Below are 21164 nucleotides of genomic sequence, written 5' to 3' on the forward strand. Positions count from 1 at the left end.
AGTGACTGGCAGCTCTCCCAGCACTGTGCAACAATCACAAAGTCATGAGGGAGACTTTATTATTCCAGTTCTTGTTTCTTGTAAAAAGCATCAGCAAAAATTACAGCAACTGCAGGTAAGCACACCCTTACGTGTGTCAGCCAGCAACATGTCATGTGGGCACTGAGCTGCCACGGGTAGAATCCAGCAGCAGGATTGAGGTCCTAAGTTACAAATAGCATATGATGTGGACCAGATTATTTCTCTATGACTTGTTTGAGGCTAAGGTCACCATCACCTTGAATAATAATACAGTGTTGTGTCAGGGGCATCTCCTGACTAAGAGGAAGCAGACCCACCCAGCCATGTCTTCTTGCCCACCACAAGCACAACCCATCCCTTGCTTCTGCTTGTCCAAGTACACCCCATGTCTCCACCTCTTCCTCAGCACAAGCACAACTCAGTCCATCTCTTCTGAACCACCACCACAAGCACAGCCCACCCTCCCATCTCTCCTTGCCCCTCCGCCTCTTCTTACCCAGAAGATGCAAACCCCATCCCTCCACCTCTCCTGGCCCACCACAAACCCATCCCACATCTTCATCTCCTCTTCCCCAAGCACACCCCATCCCTCCATCTCCTTCTCTTCCAGCACACCCCATCCCGCCATTCCTTTTTGTCCCGCAGCAGAGGTGCTGTCCCCGAGGCCAGGCCTCTGCGCCCGCCCCACCCCCGCACCGACCAGGGCACGCTCCCACATGCTGCCATGTGCCCGCTCAGTGGGAGGGCAGGATTCCCCGCGGTTTACTCACGTCACGGCGCGGGGAAAGCCCTGCTGCGCCGCCATTCTTAGCGCCGCGCTCCACCCCACCCGCTCACACTCTTGTAGCCACTGAAGCCGTGCCGTGCCCCGCCGCCACGATGATGCTCAGCAGAACCCTGCACAAGGCCGCGCCGCCCGCCACTCCCGCAGGTACCGGAGGATGAAAGGAGCTGGATGGTGGTGGGGAGCTTCTCCGCCTGGGCCACTGCCCGCCAGCTCCAGCACCCGGAGCAGGGGCAGTGCTCTTCGCGCCGCAGGTGGCAGGATGCACCTGGGGCCGCCCGTGTGAACGCGGGAAGGGGTGGGTTGAACAACCGCTGCTCGTAGTGTGTGTGTGTTAATACTGAGAAAAAAGCTGCCTTATTTACAATATTGCCAAGATCTCATTAGAATTTAAATCAATTATGGGTGGGCAGATGGCGGTGCGGGTGGCTGACGGCCGTGCGTGTGCAATGCAGAGTGGGCGGCGGTGTCAAAGTGCGCCCTGCAGCTGCGCAAGATAGGCGACAAGACAAGTGGGACCTGCGGCAGAAGATCTTGAACCTCCTGAGAATGCTATTCTGCCCAGAAACAAGCTCCCCTCGGACACGGTGTGCTGAAAAATAGGGAAGACCTTGGTTTTGTTGATTTGGAACAAGAGGCTTCACTGACGCGGGGAGATGAAGAAAGCTCTTTGTGTTGCACCTTCTGAATTTTGGGTCTGTTCAAATTACATTTTTTCCTGCCTTGTCATGAATTCTTGTTTGCATTGATAATGACTTTTTCAGTTAGCTCTTTTGAATCTGCCTTTGCAAAACTGTCGTTACATAGCTCTGGTCACTGTCACAACCAACTGTGTATGGCTGTTACTTGTTGACACTGATTTCACTAAGCAGAAGCTCACTGATTTTGCCTGCTTTCTGCATGGAGGACTTAACCCTGTCCCAGTGGTGTTACTGGGAGCTTTGCCACTGGCTTGAGCCACATGCATGGTTTCCTCCTCCTCTAAGCCAGCTAATACATTTTCAACGAGAACATGTTTCAAGAATAGTTGTTATTCATCTTAGTACTGCAAAATAACATGTTTTGCTGACATGTACACAGGTCAGTTTTTCAGGTATTAAAAAACAGATGCAAAGAGTTTCTGTTAGGCTAAACACCAGCTCCCAGGCTAGCACTGCATGCAACTTGGCAAAGCTGTTCATCAAAGGCAGCCCCGACTTCAACAGAAAGGCTCCCACTGTGTGCCCTGGTTTTGGTGGAGTCCTGGAGTCTTCATCAAGGACACTAAACAATGATTGTGCCTGTCCAGACTCTCAGGAAAATACAGCATTAGTATTCACATTAGTAGCTGAAATGTATTTGAATAAAAGGGTTCTGTTCAATGTATGCTGCTTTGAAATTCAATAGGAAATGAGGTGCAGGCTTCATAGAGCCCACCCAATTCTTCAGGACATAACACACATGTTATGAAAAAAAGGTATTCCCATAAATGCATTATCACGGGGATATCCAAGTTAAGTACTAGTGCAGTATTTTTCTGTCTAGATCTGCAAAAAATATTTGCTTTTTGTGAAATTTTGTTGTTTCTCTGAGGATTGTCAAGAGTGCTAGCATTCACAGCGAGCTCAGGAAAAAGACCTAGAACCAAGCAGTCAGTGCCAGTATATGAGCAAGCACCTGCTGATGTCCTCCCTAGGAGTCCTTTTGTTACTTCTCTAAAGGATCTGCTATATGACTGTCAACACGAGTTTGTTTTTCTTAAGGCCAAATCCGGATACAGGCCAGATGTTTTGCTGTATACCACATCTATGTATGTCTTGAATTCTTGCTGAGATAATAAATACAATGTTAGTGAGAAAAATGAATTGCTATAACTTAGGGTTTTTTTGCAGATTCTGAATGCATGATCATATTATACAAATTTCTTCCATGTGTCCAAGTCAGTGGGCATGCACTAAGGCAATAGCAGAGTGCCAGTAGTTATACATTGGGATATTAGGCTTTTACTTCTGCCTTTAAGAGGAACAAGACATAACCATATCTTTGAACTTCAAATGGGAAAGACACACCTATTTAAATATTTTCTAGTAACTACTGCCCGCAGAATAGTTTGGTGGTGTCAGGGGCACCATTACCTCTACCAGAGGTGTTGCAGCTTTGATGGAGAGTCCCTGGTGATAAATGAAGGATAGAAATCCAAGTTAAGATTTTTGTCTCAGATGCAGGCAGAAAAGAATGCAGCATTTTGCCAAGGTCAGATTTTTACTTTCTCCGAAGTTTGAAGCCAGAGTTTTGGAAAAGGGGTAAATGATACTGCCTACCACAAGGGAATAGCAAAGGGATAGTGCAGAGCTTATTCTTTCTCCCTAAAGCTGGGAACTGTTGGGAGAAGGGTTCGCCGGAGTCAAGAAATTACTCAATATGAGTTATGCGTCTTGCTCAACTTTATTAGTTTCTAACACTACTTATATAGAACCAATACACATGCATATTACCAAAGCAAAAATATAATTGGTTAGTAGTCTCTAAACACGCGCAGTTCTCACACCCCTAATTATCATGACTAAAATAAGCATTCTATCCACGTAGCTATTTGCGTTGCTATGTTTCAGCCTTGCGGTTTGCTACTCCCTATATTCCCATACCGCTCCCTATCTCTCTTGGCCTTGCACCTGCCTTCCCAACAGCTGCAGCTTGTTACAGCCACGGCCTGTTAGTACAACAAAGTTACTTGGTCTCAGGATTCAAGAATAGATCAAGGCCACTTTCTTGTTAACTTCAGCACAACAACTTCAGCACAATTCTAATTACAGGCCTATTCTAATACCAGGCCTGGATTGTGCAGATCTTCAGAGATTCTATGGCCACGCTTCTGCAGCCATTCTTCTACAGGGAACCAAAGACGTGTCTGTGGAGAGGAGAGCCCAAGTTCCTCACCTGCTACACTGTGCACATCAGCAGGCTTTCCCCTGACTTGTTATGCTGCTTTTCCCCAGCTTCATGGGCAGGGAGCACCATGCCTGGGGCATGTGTTCCCAGTGTGAGGAGGACTAAGCTTCCTGGCCAAAGGCTCTGGTTACTAGTAAACTAAAACCCAAAAATAAATAAATAAATAAATAAATAAATAAATAAATTTAAAAAAAAACCCAAAGAGAAGCAAATTGCTGTTCTTTCCCAGTTAGCCACCAGTGGAGACTTGGAAGAGCTTTACTTCAGGGAGCATCAGTGAAGCAATCCTGAGAAGGCACATCAGCATGATGCCATGTGCTACTGCAGGCACTGTACAGTGAAGTTTTGCACAGCCCCACCAGGAAACAAATTACACTCATAAGACTCATCAGCCTTGTGAAAACATCCAGACATCCTCAACCACTGCCTGCTAGAGGCAGGCCCCTCTCCAGCCAGGTGACTGACAGAGCGTGATGCTTATGACCTGCCCCTCCCAAAAGGGCAAGGAAAAAAAATCATCTCATCACTGGGGCATGGCATCCCTGTCTGAAGGAGCCTGACTCACCCCCAAGCACCTCATATCAAAAAAACAAAACAAACCTACCTACCAAAGCAACCTGCTGGAGTTGCCACCCTGTAGCGCTCTCCATTAACCACAGCCTGTGGGCACCTGCCAAAGCAACAAGTGCAGCCCCAGGCCACATTTGCACTGTGATCACCCAGGCAAAAAACAGCCTGGTGCCCCCAGACAGCTCATGCTCTCACACCTGAGACTGGATACACAAGCGGTATTTCCTAAACAAATTGCTAGACAGCAGATAACATCTTCCTCCTCCCCTCTCCTCCTGTGGAATGTTTTTTTAAGCCATCTGAAAAAGAATGTCTCATATGCTGCTAATTATTTTTAGCATATGCTGCTGGAAGAGACTAATTTTCTCATTTTTCTCCCATTGACATGAGACAGTCCAAGGGCATGACATGCATTCGTAGAGGTGCAAGTAGGCTGGACAGGAAGGGCTGGGGATATGGTCTTTTGGTCTGGCAGGGTTTACCATGAAGTAGGCGACTGTCTGTCATGGTTTAACCCAGGTCGGCAACCAAGCACCACGCAGCCACTTGCTGACATCCCCCTTACCCAGAGGGATGGGGAGGAGAATCAGAAAGGAATGTAAAACTCAAGGGTTCAGATAAGAACAATTTAACAGCAGAGCAAAAGCAGCGCATGCAAGCAAAGCAAAGCAAGGAATTCATTCACTACTTCCCATGGGCAGGCAGGTGTTGTGTTGGGCCATCCCCAGGAAAGCAGGGCTCCATCACCTGTAACGGTTACTCAGGAAGACAAATGTCATAATGCCAAATGTCCCCACCTTCCTTCTTCTTCCCCCAGTTTATATACTCAGCATGACATCATATGGTATGGAGTATCCCTTCGACTAGTTTGTGTCAACTGTCCTGGCTGTGTCCCCTCCCAGTTTCCCATGTCCCTCCAGCCCTCTTGCTGGCAGGGCCCAAGAAACCGAAAAGTCCTTGACCTAGTATAAACATTACCTAGCAACAACTAAAAACATCAGTGTCCTATCAACATTGTTCTCACATCAGAGCCAAAACACAGCACTGTACTAACTACTAAGAAGAAAACTAACTCTATCCCAGCTGAAACCAGGACACTGTCTGATGGTGGAACTGTCAGTGAACAATAGTCCCAAAAGCTGTTACAGCTGTAAACAAGGGTCTTGACTCAAGTGCATCACTATATTGTCTGGAGGATGGCATAAGAAACTGGCCACACCAAGGCTGCCATCCCTTCTCATGCATGGTCTCCTTGCTCTTTGCAATGCAAATCTCACCAGTCTGCAAGCCCTCCAAAAGCACAGAGGCAGGCATCACTAACTCCTTTAGTAACAGGAGATATCCCATGAAATGACAGCAACCTCAAATAAAACTGTTTCAGCCATTTCATATTACGGGGGCTTTAGCATCATTCCCTCCTCCGCAGGAAAGGACAGCAGGAGCACCACCTGGCTGGATTCCTCCATGCTTCTGTCACTGCTTGAAGGGCCAAGGCACCTTCCTGAAGGGGACAGGCTAGCTTGAAAACCTCAAAAGAAACCAGTTACCTTCAACAACACTGGGTAAAGGCTGGCAGACATACCTTGGAGCTGCTGTTAGGACATTGGCACCCCTGCATTGCCACCATGACACTGCTGCAGTGCTCGCCCGGGGGGGCCTCAGAGCAGATGATGGCCCTGGGATGGTGCCTGTCACCAGACTTTTGTGCTTTTGGGATTTTGCCTACGTTATCATGCTCTTCCCAGGTCAAGTACCATATTTGCACCTCCTTCCCTCAGCTCTGGGATCTGAGCCAGGATCACAGCCACCTTTGCCACTTGCTGCATGGTAGTGATTAAGGATAGATTTCTGCTTCACACTCCCAAAAGGGATGTGACTGAGATGTGACAAAGGCACAAGGCCACATCCAGGTCCCTCCTATCTGTGATCAAGAATTAGGGAAATAATTTTTCACAACAGCGGCTGCACTTTCCCCAGTGCCACTGTGACATTGTCAGCACATCAAGGAAATGGCTTTGCTAGGTAGGGAAAAATCCAAGCAACTACAGATTCAGGTAACTTGTTTCCTCAGCGCAACAGTATTAGACTGATTCAGCCACACAGCGAGGTGAGGCCAGTGCATACGGGACCATCAATGGAAAGGCAAAAAGATTATGGTTTTAGTATTGGCTAACTTCAGAAAATACCCTGACTTCCAGAAAACATCCTTCTAGTCATAGCTTTACACACTGCAGGATGGAAGGGCAACTCCTTGTTTTGAGAAAGGATATTTATTTGCATCAAATGTTCTTTCTTATGATCATTTAATGAGAGGGATTTTATATTCTTAAAGCAAAAAGCTTTAGAAATTATTGCAATCATCATTAGTTTGTGAAATCTTTTAGCCAAGTGCTTTGAGGAACACAACTACATGGAAAAAGCAAGTCATAACTGGCTTTCCTTGTAAAGGCAAATATCCAAAACAGGCCACAACTCCTTTTGCTAAGGGCTGGTGATGACAATGCGGTTTCAGCTGTACTCCTTGATGAGGAGAAACAACCCAACCTCATTTACCAGAAGTAGTGGGGATCAGCCCTAGATAATGCAGCATCACTTGCTTCCCACGTACCTATTGATACAGGGGTGCTGGGCTCAGGGTGGAGGTGCTGTGAGAGCTCTTATACCACCTAATATTGCATAGGAAGGAAGAAGAAGGAAAGAAAAAAAAGCATTGAACTGCTGGACTAAAACTTTGAATGTCCCAGCCCAGGGCAAGGCAAGGGTGAGGGGCTGTCAGCATGGAGGCAGTGGGGCAGACATACCACCTGCGGCAATGACTGGTTCTGGCGCTGGGCCTGTGTGGCCCTGGGCACCAGAAAGTGCAGCTCAGGGCCATGGCCTGGGAAGGTTTTGCTTCCCCTTGTCATCACAGTCACACACTGCTCCGCAGTGTTGCTTCCCTGCATGTGCAGGCATTGCACCCATCCACTACAAGCCCTACTCCTGCCCAGCCACTGCCTCCGGGGAGGGCCATGGGGAACTTCCCCCCTGGGGGGCTCTCCTTCACGCCACCATGTGTGGGGACACACAGCAACCATTAGCCTTCAGTCAAATGTGAGGATGTAGCAATTTTGACACATTCCCATATAGATGAGCCTTTTAGATCCATAAACAGCCACACCAGAGATATGTGGATCTTATATGGACATAAGTTGGGTTGAGTGATGCTAACAGGGAACAGGAGAATGGCAAAGACATAAAAAATGAGAAATAAATCATAAACTTGATTGTAAATAACCAGGTAGGCATGTCTATCCCATTTAGATTTGAGCTCTGTAGCTCTGAGCTCACAGGAGGTACAAGAGTGGTTTATAGATGACCCACTCCCAAGACTGCTGCTCTTAATGAAAACTACATTTCACCTCTGCCATCCACACTTTTCTTGCAAAGGGGCAGGAAAAAAACTACCACAACTTCCAAGATACAAAAGCAGCTCCTATACAACACCTTCTAACACTTAAAAGCTTTAATCCTGTTCACACTGAATGACAGTTCTTAGAGTGTGGGCGGTATTTTACTTCTAGCTTAGATGCACATATGGACAGTGTTAATGCTTAATCTTTGACTGTGCTCTCCAGGACAACTTTGTCCCTGTGATGCCAGTTCCAACTGTGGACCAGACAGACTTTAGCATAACAGAAATAAATACCTATAGGAGTACTAAGGATACCATTTATTTTCAAAATCACTAAAAAATCCAAACAAAACCGTTTATGGCAATATAGATTTACATAACAGAGACAGCAAATTGAAAAATGTACAATCTGTTTCATGTTATTGCACTCAGTTTTTATAATATACAAGGAATTTTAAACAGTTTTCATTAAAAGAAGTTTTATTTATATAAATAAAAGTGTATATATACAATATCATACAAGAAGCGTATCAGCCTAATACACAAAACCTACCTAGAGTAGGATCCCAATTTCTCACATGATCTAGTCTACTTATCATCAATATTTTCATGTATACATTTATATACCCTAAACATCAAAGCAGGTCAATATTCCCAGATGGGAATGGTTCCTTCAGTTTTTGACAAGAACCACTGCAGAACATTAACTAGGGTTAATTTTAAGTGAGGGTCATTAGAAAATATGAATCTCTCAACAGTTTCTTAACACTTATATGCCCTCATTTATTATTTTTTTTTTTTAGCAAGAAAATTACCTGATATTGATTGCTCTCTCCCTAATTTAGGCCTAATCTCAGAGTTTTAATACAGATGCAGTCCCCACAGAAGCTGGAAAGAACTTCCAGGTACAAAAGGCTGCAGAATATGCAATGACAGTATCACATCCTGAGTTGCCCGGGGCCTGGAAGCAGCAAAGCCCTCCACCAGACCTTCTCCATCTAGGAGCAAATTCATCTTACCTGGCATGCCTTCAGGTCCCTGGTGAAGAGTTGTGGATCAAATGCATGATTTTACCCTAATTTTTGGTCTTCCAAGATGCAGCTGTGAGTCTCTGGAGAGTCACCACTCTCCTAGAGCTTGACCAACCCCTCTGGCATGGCAAAGAACCACTATGGGGACTGATATGCAAACAGCAAGGCCAAAAATGATTGTGAACCTACTGAATACTGATGAACTAATGCAACTCCCTCTGTCATTTTGGTGCAACCAGACTCTCAGAAAATGAACATTTACTTTGCCAGGTGTGTAACCAAAGGTTTACTACATCTGTTTAGTCTATCCATCTGGTTTGTAACAAAGCAGATCCATATTCCATAAATCCTAGGGCTTTTACGGGGAATGTTACCCCAATAGAGACGTCAGGAAATGCTAGTGTAATCATATCAACACTGGTAGCATCAATAAAGATGTTTATTGATCCTTCACAAAAAAAAAAAAAAAAAAAAAAAAAAGAAAAAGTATTTTCAGGAACAGAAGCAATCGGGGTGAAATACTTTTTTTTTTTGCTGTAAAGTTAGTAGAGAAGCGTATCATTCTACCCATAGTAACTATCAGACTTAAAACAATAAATCTATCTTTTAAATTGTAGCCACTTGTCCTGGTTTCAGCTGGGATAGAGTTAATTATCTTACTAGGAGCTAGTACAGCGTTGTGTTTTGGCTATGATGTGAGAACAATGTTGATAATGCACTGATGTTTTTAGTTGTTGCTGGGTAATGTTTATAATGTCATGGACTTTTCAGTTTCTCAGGCCTTGCCAGCTAGAAGGCTGGAGGGGCACAAGGAATTGGGAGGGGACACTGCCAGGTCAGCTGACCCGAACTAGCCAAAGAGGTATTCCATACCATGGGGCATCATGCTTGGTATATAAACCTGGGGGGTTGTCCGGGGTGGGCAGATCATTGCTCGGGGACTGGCTGGGCATCAGTCAGCGGGTGGTGAGCAGTTGCATTGTGCACCACATGTTTCTTTCTTCCTTTTCCTCTGGATGTTATTCTTTTTCCTCCCCCTTTTCATTATAACTGTTATTGTCATCATTGTTATTATTGTTCTTTCATTTTCATTCTATTTCAATTATTAAATTGTTCTTATCTCAACCCTCGAGTTTTACATTCCTTTCCAACTCTCCTCCCAATCCCTCTGGGTGGGTGGGGGGAGTGAGCTAGCGGCTGCATGGTACTTAATTACCAGCTGGGGTTAAGCCACAATACCACTACTGAATCACACACAAATATCCCCACCTCTCTTTGATGTTACTCAGCCAACACATACCTACATGCATGTAAAAAAAGATACCCAACAGTATTCAATTACTGAAAAATGAAAGGCTTCTAAATTACTCACAATGAACAATACCTGCAAATAAGTGTCTTAAAATATTCACCCTGCATCATTTTAAGACACCTCTGAGTTTAATTTACAAAATTAAGACTTTACCTTTGAGTTCACACTGCTTTAGGAGTGAGCGAGCCATATGCCTCCCTGTGCTGGAACCTCCAAAATTTTAAACTGTGGACTGAAAAAAAGTGCCATTTCCTAAAACACAATTGTGATTTACCACATTAAAGTAGCAAAAAGTCGGTACTGCACTTGTATGTATTATACATATACAGGTATGCATTCACTACAGAATCACAGAATGGTCAGGGTTGGAAGGGACCTCTGGAGATCTTGCTAAAGCAGAGTTCCCTAGAACACATTGCACAGGATCATGTCCAGGCACGTGTTGAATATCTCCAGAGAAAGAGACTCCACAACTTCTCTGAGCAGCCTGTTCCAGCGCTCTGTCACCATCAAAGTAAAGAAGTTTTTCCTCATATTCAGATGGAACTTCCTGCGTTGCAGTTTGTGCCCGTTGCCCCTTGTCCTGTCACTGGGCACTGCTGAAAGGAGCCTGGTACCATCTTCTTGACACTTCCCCTTAAGGTATTTGTAGACATTGATAAGATCCCCTCTCAGTCTTCTCTTCCCCAGGCTAAACAGGCCCAGCTCTCTCAGCCTTTCCTCATAAGGGAGGTGCTCCAGTCCCCTAATCATCTTCGTAGCCCTTCGCTGGACCCTTTCCAGTAGTTCCCTGTCTCTCTTGACCTGGGGAGCCCAGAACTGGACACAATATTCCAGATGTGGCCTCACCAGAGCAGAGTAGAGGGGGAAGATAACCTTCCTCGACCTGCTGGCCACACTCTTCCTAATGCACCCCAGGATCCCATTGGCCTTCTTGGCCACAAGGGCACACTGCTGGCTCATGATTAATTTGTGATTATGCTACATAATTTTCACATTAAGATACCTTTTATGTATCTATTATACATGCTATTACAATCAGATTTTGGTCATTCCTGAACAAGCCCTCACCATTTAATTGGCATTGCCAAATGTCTTCTCCCTGGTTTTCAGCAAACATGCAGGGGTAACCTATTTTATCCCAGCACAGGCCTGCAACCTCACTGTGGTCCTCCAATCCAAAGTACTGCATCCTCCTGAAGACTCTCCCACCTCTGAGGTGACTGAAGGCAAAGACCGGTCCTGACAGAGCAGCTGAGTTTCAGGGTCACAAATGACTCAACGCCCCAGTCATTTCACAGCACTGATCCTGAATTAAACAGAAATCCTGCAGGCAAAGCAGCTTTAGGGCTACATACATCAATTAATGCAGCCCTTAAAATGGCATAAACTGTTGCTTTTCCTTTCCCCGCTCACAGTTTTCATTCCTTTGCCAAAAGAGTGATCCTATCTGCCACTGCCTGTGAGTCATACCAATTGTTTTGGGCCCAAGCCATGCCAGGAGGAGAGGGTTGGGCTCTGTAGCCCTTCAGTTTTTCAAGGAGGGGATTATCCTCCATTGTCAGATCCACAAATCGATCCCAACAACAACTGTCACACAATTCAAAAGCAGTACTCCAAAGTATTTGGCCTACTGTGGGTTTATGTACTCAGTGTGGTTTTTTACAAAAAGATCCTCTGCCCCCTCTCCTGTCAGTCACTTCCTATGGAAGGGTCCACACTAAGGGCCCTGATACCTTCTGGTTGGTTCAGTATTGCAAGGGAATCCTGTCTGTGACACCTATTTTTAATGTCACAACCCAAAAGGAGACGTTTAGGACAACCTCCATCCCCTTGGGACCAACAACCAAGTTCATGATGCCCATGGGCTGAATTAAGGTGAAACGACACCAACCAACCAGTTTTATGATTTATTAATACAAAATACAAGGCATGTGCTTAAATACGATAGCTCAATTGCAATTACTTTACTGGATAAGCAAGTCCCATGCCACACATTTTTACTTAGTGTCCTGGTTTTGACTGGGATAGAATTAATTTTCTTGGTGTCTAGTGCAGTGCTGTGTTTTGGATTTGGTGTGGGAACAATGTGGTCAGGGACTTTTTGGTTTCTCAGGCCTTGTCAGGAGAGGGCTGGAGGGGCACCAGAAATTGGGAGGGGACACACCCAGGTCAGCTGACCTGTACTAACCAAAGAGGTATTCCATACCATGGAATGTCATGCTCAGTATATAAACTGGGGGGTTTGGCTGGGGCCTGCGGTTGCTGGGTGGCTGACTGGACGTGAGTCAGCAGGTGGTGAGCAGTTGTATTGTGCATCACTTGTTTTCTTTTCTCCCTTCCCTTTAGATTTTCTCTTTCACACACACACACACCAGACCCTAAGTGCTCTGAAGTCATATTACAGTTAAGTGATATAGTACAGTCTAAATACCCATACTTGTCAACAGGATGGCGTCCAACAATTTATACTTCTAACAGGCTCTATCAGGGGTCTATCAGCAGCCTGATGATATCTGCTAATATCAGCAGCCCTAACAGACAGATAGTCAAGGGCTAATTTGAACAATGCATTCACCTAACAGTGCTGGTCAAGGTCCAACTCAAGCCAAGTTTGAAGGAAATTGACTTCTGTAGTCAGTATGCAAATATGACTATAAAAGTCAATTATCTTACTCTATAAATAGTGGACAGCAGCCCAGAGCCGGTTTTGCTCTCCTGCATGGCAGTAGGCTGAACGACAGGATCTCCCCTTGAGTAGGGATGCCTCTCAAGGTTACTCCTTGAGGCTGAGAGATTCCTTGCTGCAACAGATTCTCGGTAAGTGATTTAATAGCATGCCATATTTTGAAATCTTAGCTAAGTAGTATGAAGGATTGATTGCGCACATATAAGCCTTTAGATATAAACCACTGACCAAGTCTGAGACTGTCTGGATCTAGCTGCACCTAAACTCCCCTTTCAGAAGGAGTTCAGAATCCAAGGGGGTCCTTTCTGAACCTCATGACTCAACGGGAGGTTGTCCCTGACAGTTTTGTCTGACCCTTTGTACATATCTTCTAACCATTACATTGAATTTCTCATTACTGAAATTCCTTCTTACCAACACTTACAACTGAAACTACATACCTAAACCATCTTTATACCCAATGTACAGATTTATACATTCTCATTAACTACTGTCCTTTGTCCTTCAACAGATAAATATTACTTTTCCATTCCATGAGCTTCCTCTACTCCTTCAGATGTTCACATGAGGCTATGACTTGGGTCCCATCTGTCAAGATGGATACTCAGGACAGGAGAAGCAGTATGTTTGATTGTTGGGCAGCAGCACCGGCTTGGTTTGGGTCATTGTTGTACTCGCCTGGTTCCTTGTGTATCTCGTTCTTTGTCGGTTCAGGTCACTCCCGCTGCATTACTTCCTACAACATACAACTCACGTCACAGATTATTTTCCCCCAAGGTTAAATCTCCTTGAGGCACACACCGGGTCTCCCCATCCTTCTGCATTACCCAACAAGTACACCCAGGTCCTTGAGTGAAGACAATCCCATGAATGGGTTTCCCTTTTCCTGCAGGAGGAGCAATCCACACCACCTTCCCCAGCCATTTCCCGATGTGCACTACAGGGACCTTATTTCCTCCCACAGTATGCAGAGGTTTTGTTTGGGCTGGACCAGGATGGTTAGCAGATCCTCTGGTGTTAACCAGCCAAGTGGCTTCTGCTAAATTTGCATCCCAGTGCTTCCATGCCCCATTGCTCAACACTCTCAACATAGTCTATAACGGTCCATTATATCTCTTAATCTTTCCAGAGGCTTGTGGGTGATAGGGGATGTGATACACCCATTCAGTGTCATATTTCTTAGCCCAGGAGTTTATGAGGTTATTTTGGAAATGAGTCCCATTGTCTGATTCAATTCTTTCTGGGGTACCATGTTGCCACAAAATTTGCCTTTCAAGGCCTATGATGGTGTTTTGGTCAATGGCATGGTTTACTGGGTATATTTCTAGCCACCCAGTAGTTGCTTCCACCATGGTGAGTATATAGTGCTTGCCTTGGCATGTTTGTGGCAATGGTCCAATATAGTCAATTTGCCAGGCCTTACCGTATTGAAAACCCAGCCACCACCCTCTATTCCAGGGACACTTCATTCATGTGGCTTGCTTGATTGCGGCACGTTTCACATTCATGAGTGACTTGTGTGACGGCATCCACGATCAGGTCCACCCCTTGATCATGAGCCCATCTGTATGTTGCATCTCTCCCTAGATGTCCCGATGTTTTGTGGGCCCATTGAGCTACAAATAGCTCACCCTTACGCTCCCAGTCCAGGTCCACCTGAGCTACTTCAATTTTGGCAGCCTTGTCTACCTGTTCATTCTGTCAATATTCTTCAGTGGCACGGCCCTTGGGCATACAAGCATCTGCATGATGTACCTTTAGAGCCATGTTTTTTACCTAGGCAGCGAAGTCCTGCCACAATGCGGCAGCCCAGATGGGTTTACCCCTGCACTGTAGATTGGTCTTCTTCCACTGTTGTAGCCACCCCCATAGGACATTAGCCACCATCCAGGAGTCAGTATAGAGATAGAGTGCTGGCTGCTTTTCTCATTCAGCAATCTCTAGGGCTACTTGGATGGCTTTCACTTCTGCAAACTGACTTGACTCCCCTTCTCCTTCAGTGGCCTCAATGATTTGTCATGTGGGACTCCACACAGCAGCCTTCCACTTCCGACGGCTTCCTACCACACAACAGGATCTATCAGTAAACAAAGCATAATGACTTTCATCTTCAGATAACTCATGGTAGTGCCTCTTGGGCACGAGCCACCTCCTCAGGCAATGCTCCAAAATCTCTGCCTTCTGGACAGTCCATGATCTCTTCCAAAATTCCTGGGAGGTTGAGTTTCCCCAGTCAAGCTCATTGCATAATCAACGCTACCCACTTCCTCCATGTAGTGCTGGTTGCATGATGTGTGAGGGGATGTTTCCTTTTAATATCCGGTGTAGCACAGGCAATCGCGGTGCCAAAAGGAATTGTGCTTCTGTACCAACAACTTCTGAAGTGGCTCGAACCCCCTCATATGCTGCTAGTATCTCTTTTTCAGTTGGGGTGTAGTGGGCTTCTGATCCTCGATACCCCCAGCTCCAAAACCCTAATGGTCGACCTCGAGATTCTCCTGATGCTTTCTGCCAGAGGCTCCAGGTGAGACCATGCTCCCCAGCTGCAGCAGTATATTTTGCACAGCTGGTCCTGTCTGGACAGGCCCAAGGGCTACCGCATGAGCTATTTCCTGTTTGATGTGCTCAAAGGCTCGTTGTTGCTCAGGGCCCCACTCAAAATAGTTCTTCTTCCAGGTTACTCGATAGAGAGGGCTCACAAGCTGACTATAATCCAGAATATGCATTCTCCAGAACCTCACAAGGCCTAGGAAAGCTTGTGTTTCCTTCTTGTTAGCTGCTGGAGACATAGTTGCTATCTTGTCGACCACATCCATAGGCACATGACGGCATCCATCCTGCCATTTTATTCCCAAGATCTGACTCTCCTGTGCAGGTCCCTTGACCTTGCTTCTCTTTATGGTGAAACCAGCTTTCTGAAGAATCTGAATTACTCTTTTTCCTTTCTCAAATACTTCTGCCTTGTTGCCCCACATGATGATATCATCAACGTATTGTAGATGTTCAGGGGCATCACCCTTTTCCAGTGCAGTTTGGATTAGTCCATGACAAATGGTAGGGCTGTGCTTCCACCCCTGGGACAGTCAATTCCAGGTGTATTGGACATCCCTACACATGAAATTAAACTGTGGCCTGCACTCTGCTGCCAAAGACATTGAGAAAAATGTGTTGGCAATGTCAGTTGTAGCATACCACTTGGCTGCCTTCGACTCCAGTTCATATTGGAGCTCTAACGTGTCTGGTACAGCAGCACTCAATGCTGGCGTCACTTCATTCAGGCCACGATAGTTTACTGTTAACCTCCACCCTCTGTCAGACTTTTGCGCTGGCCATATGGGACTATTAAAGGGTGAGTGAGTCTTGCTGATCACTCCTTGGCTCCGCGGTTGATGAATCAGCTCACGGTTGGGAGCCAGGGAGTTTCGGTTGGTGTGATATTGCTGCCGGTGCACCGTCCTGGTAGCAATTGGCCCCTGCTGTTCTTCAACTTGCAGTAGCCCCACAATGGAGGGATCTTCTGAGAGGCCAGGCAGGATATATAGCTGCTTGATCTTCTCTGTATTCACAGTGGCTATACCAAAAGCCCATCGGTACCCCTTTGGGTCTTTGAAATACCCTCTCCTGAGGTAGTCTATGCCAAGGACACAAGGGGCCTCTGGGCCGGTCACAATGGAGTGCTTTTCCCACTTGTCCCCTGTTAAGCTCACCTCAGACTCCAATACAGACAATTCTTGACATCCCCTGGTCACTCCAGAGATCCACATTGGTTCTGTGCCCTTATGCCCTGATGGCACCAGCGTACACTGTGCACCAGTGTCTACCAAAGCCTTATGCTTCTGTGGGTCTGATGTGCCAGGCTATCGAATCCACACAGTCCAGTATACTGGGTCATCCCTTTCCTCCTCCTGGCCAAAGGCAGGGAGCCTCTATTCCTGTTCCTGGTCAGAGTATTCACTGTCTGACCCTTGCAGTGCCAGACCAGAAGTCCCCTCACCAGGATCAAGGGAGGAGATTTCAGTTCTTCTGTGTCTGGGAGAGCATTGATTGCCTTCTTGTGTCTCTACAGCCACTACGCTGACAGCCTTCTTGGGTGACCCCTTCTTAACAGCTGGCTTCCCTCTCAGTTCACGTACATGGGCTTCCTGCTTAAGGGTGGGTTCACCATCCCACTCCCTCATGTCCTCCCCCTGGTCATGCAGGCAGAACCACAGTGCACCACGTGGCATGCACCTGGGGCTCCCTTTCCCTCTGACTGGAGCAGAAGAGGACTGATTTCTTGGGACGCCCTTGACAGCCAAGGTGCTGGCCCATAGGAATAAGGGAGTACAGAGGTTTTCTTCAAAGTTTTGGAGCCAAGAAGATACTTTCTCCATAGTTGGTGTATCCATATCCAGGAAATACATCGCTGCCAGGCTGATAGAATATGATGCTGGGGTGCTTTGAATCACCTTCCTCCACATGGCCCATGTGCACAGAACATCCTCTGGACCTTTGGAGACCTCACCATTGTCTAGATCATTGCAGATGACTTCCAGTACCACTCAGGTACTGGATGCCTTCATCTGCAGTAGTCCACTTTCCTGGGGAGTTCACAAGATCTTCCTTGAATGGATATCTTGCCCTCACACTTGAGAGGAGCCACCTCCAGAGACTGCAGATTGCTGCCTCTTTTCCAATTCCTCTCTCAATTCCCCAGTTGCTAGCAAGGGATCCCAGCTATTGGGCTTCCTTGCCTTCCAGTTGCTGACTGTCAGCCCTGTTATCCCAGCATCAGAGCAGCCAGGCAGCAATCTGCTCACCTGGCTGGCGGCTGTAATCTTTCTGCATATCTCGAAGTTCTGATGAGGTCAAGGACTGGGTAGTTTCTGGCTCATGTCTAAATTGTCTCACTTCTTCCCCCAATTTCTTTGTCGAAGGACCAGCCTCTTGATCCAAACTTTAGTCTTCTTCCTCCTCCCTTACTAATTGATGATATGGCCCCATTGTTCTTCTTGTCCACCCTTTCTTTTTCACTACTGGGGCAATCACTCTAGTTGTTGGTGTCTGTGTCCCTGTCTCAACCATAGCGTCCTCAGATGCCGTTTGTGTCCTTGCCTCAACCACAGTCCTCTGAGAGTGCTGAACTGTGGCTCAATAGGCACAGGCCAGGCCCCAGTACAATGCTAGAAGCTGTTGGTTTTCATTGGGGTAGGCTATGGGAGGTGATAACCATCATAGAAATCTGCCCAAATTCTTCCACACACACAGCCACCCCGGGACTGGTCACCTCAGGGCACATTTCTGTATTGCCTCACCCAAAAGTTGTTTTCTCTTATACCAGGACAAAACCAAATTCCACAAAACCTGTAATATGCCAATAGTATTAATTAGTAGTATTAAACAGCTTACATAAGACCTCAGGAGCCTGCATAGCAAAACCATGCACATCAATCCTGGGCAGGGAGAGGGAGTTGTATTCCCTCATCTTCTCCACACGATAGCTCCCCCAGCACAGCAAAGCCATCAATGCCAGGGCAAAGCACATAGTCATAGTTTGTAGTAGCATGTTCCAAGGTTCCTTCATCCTCCCCACAAAATAGCTTCCCCAGAGCAGTAAGGCCATCAATGCCAGGACAAAACACATAGCCATTATTTCTATTAAAATGTTCCCAAGTTCAGCAAAATAGAGATAAGCAGTTCAGCCAAGAAACTCCGTGACCTGCACAGGAGCTTGCCACTTAATAACTGCTATAGCTATAGCACACAATATACAGATGGCCCTACATTGGGCACCAAAAAGGACTGTGGTGGGTATCAGTCCCTCCTATGCAGAAGAAGAAATGGACACAGAAAACAGCTCATTTAGTAAAGGAAGACAAAGCAGGGCAATCACAGGAACAGGAAGAAGAGATAGAGCAAGAGGTAACCACTCGATCCCTATCCCTTTATGAGCTTCGGGATATGCGAAAAGGTTTTGCCCGTCATTGCAGTGAGCAGATTATCACCTGGTTCCTTCAATGCTGGGATAATGGGGCTAATAGATTGGAATTAGAGGGTAGGGAAGACAAGCAGCTGGGATCACTTTCTAGGGAAGCGGGCACTGACAAGGCAATTAGAAAAGGGACACAAGTCCTCAGCCTCTGGAGGCAACTCCTGTGAAGCAAGAAAGAAAGGTATCCCTTCAAGGAAGATGTTATATGTCGCCCAGGCAAGTGGACTGCAATAGCGAGAGGTATGCAGGACCTGAGGGGATTAGCCATGAAAGAGATGATTTATTATGATCTGAACGACACACAGTTACCCACAGATCCTGATGAAGTCCTATGCACCTGACCCATGTGGTGGAAATCTGTACAGAGTGCACCATTGTCATATGCCAACTCATTGGCAATAATGAGCTGGAAAGATGACGCACCACCAACAGTGGATGAAGTGATTTGCCATCTCCAGGACTATGAAGATAACATGTCTTCCTCCATCTCAGCTGTGCAAAAACTGGTTCAATGACACGATGAGGATATATCCCATTCCCCACTTGTACAGACCCACATCTCAGCTATTAATAGTAAGCATCCTCCTGCTCAAGAGAGAGAATATAGAAGGTACACATCATGGAGTACCCTGTGGTTTTACCTGCAGAACCATGAAGAGGACATGAGGATGTGGGATGGAAAACCTACCTCAGCCCTGGAGGCATGGGTATGTGAATTGCAAGGAAAAACAGTTACAAATGGGGATTCTTTTAGGAAGGCTGCTGCTCTGATTTCTAGGGGGCAGTTTCCCAGACAGAGTGTCTGATTTTACTCTTGATCCTGTGAAAAGGAATTCTAATCCATTTTTAAGTGGGCAAGACTGTCACTGCTCCACACGACAGTCACTTTGCACCGCTTGCTGCCGTGGTAGAGAATCCTATGACCAGGACTAAAGGGGCCCTGCCTCCAGCCAGGTGGAGGAGATGGACAACTGGGTTTACTGGACTGTGTGAACCCAATGGCCTGGCATGTCAGACCCACAGAAATATAAAGCTCTAGAAGACACTGGTTGTCATGTGTGGTGACGCAAGTTGAGGCGGACTGAAAAGAAACACTATGTCTGCATGGCTGGGTTCGGACAAAATGGCCCCTTTATTGTTTTTACAAAATATTTATATATCTTAGACAGTACAGGTGTTAGACCCTGATAGGTTTTTGTGTTCTTGCTTGCTATTTGCTGTTGCTGTAGGTGCCCGTATGCTGCGGTTCTAAGTTACGATTCTTCACATCCTGTTTACATACCTGACAATTTGTGGCTGTCTTAAAGGTACACGGCTAAGTCTTTGAAGTCAACTAACTTGTCTGCAGACCCGCTGCAGACCCCAACAGTCATGGTTTAACCTCAGCTGGTAACTAAGTACCACATAGCTGCTCGCTCACACACACACCCCCCGCACCCCCAGAGGAATGGGGAGGAGAATTGGGAAGGAGAATTGGGAAGGAATGTAAAACTCAAGGGTTGAGATAAGAACAATTTAATAATTAAAAGAAAATAAAATGTAAAAATCCAATAATAATAACAACAACAATTCTAACGAAAAGGAGGGATAAGGGGAGAGAAATAAAATCCAAAGGGAAGGGAGAAAAGGAAAAAAGTGATGCACAATACAGTTGCTCATCACCCACTGACCGATGCCCAGCCAGTCCCCCAGCAGCAATTGGCAAGCCCTGGCCAGTCTCCCCCCAGTTTATATACTCAGCATGACTTTCTATGGTATGGAATATCCCTTTGGCTAGTTTGGGTCAGCTGTAATGGCTGTATCCCCTCCCAATTTCTTGCGCCCCTCCAGCCTTCTCGCTGTATAAACTGTATAAATATTACCTAGCAACAACTAAAATCATCTGTTATCCACACTATTCTCGCACCAAATCCAAAACACAGCACTGCACCAGCTACTAAGAAGAAAATTAACTCTATCCCAGCTGAAACCAGGACAGTATCCACCCCTTATTCCTTACCATTTCTGTCATGCTACATTTTCCAATACATCATCACCTTTCCTGTCTTTTAATATAAACACACAGATATCATTCTCTTAGTCTAGGGACCATCCTTCTAAATCTCTGTTGAGTTCATTTAGTCCATGATGTTGGGCTCCATCTGTCATAACAGTCTTTCACGGCAGGAAAGATGGTATGAGGTGCTGGACTGTTGCATCTTGAAGCCAGTTCTGATTCTATCACAGCTGCACTGGTCTGGTTTCAACAAAGTCATTTTTTGTTGGTGTGGCAATTGGAAGGGAGTCAAGGTCAGAGCTTGTGGTGGGTTGACCTTGGCTGGATGCCAGGTGCCCACCAAGCTGCTCTATCACTCCCCTTCTCAGCAGAACGACGGTGGAGAAAATAAGATTTAAAAAACCCTGTGGGTCAAGATAAAGGCAGTTTAATGAAGCAGTAGCAAAAGTTGTGTGCGCGGAAGCAAAG

The 21164-nt window shown here is 46.0% G+C and overlaps 1 protein-coding gene across 1 annotated transcript; it reads left to right on the plus strand.

Annotated features, from left to right (window-relative positions):
* The first annotated feature begins 900 nt into the window (after positions 1 to 900).
* On the plus strand, positions 901 to 1408 carry LOC130141914 (phorbol-12-myristate-13-acetate-induced protein 1-like). Its single transcript, XM_056323212.1, is given in 3 exon segments — positions 901 to 952; positions 1261 to 1316; positions 1319 to 1408. Coding segments are annotated over 3 exon segments (198 nt in total).
* The last annotated feature ends 19756 nt before the right edge of the window (positions 1409 to 21164 follow it).

The sequence above is a fragment of the Falco biarmicus genome, chromosome W, assembly GCF_023638135.1.
Source record: "Falco biarmicus isolate bFalBia1 chromosome W, bFalBia1.pri, whole genome shotgun sequence".
NCBI classification, from domain to species: Eukaryota; Metazoa; Chordata; class Aves; order Falconiformes; family Falconidae; genus Falco; species Falco biarmicus.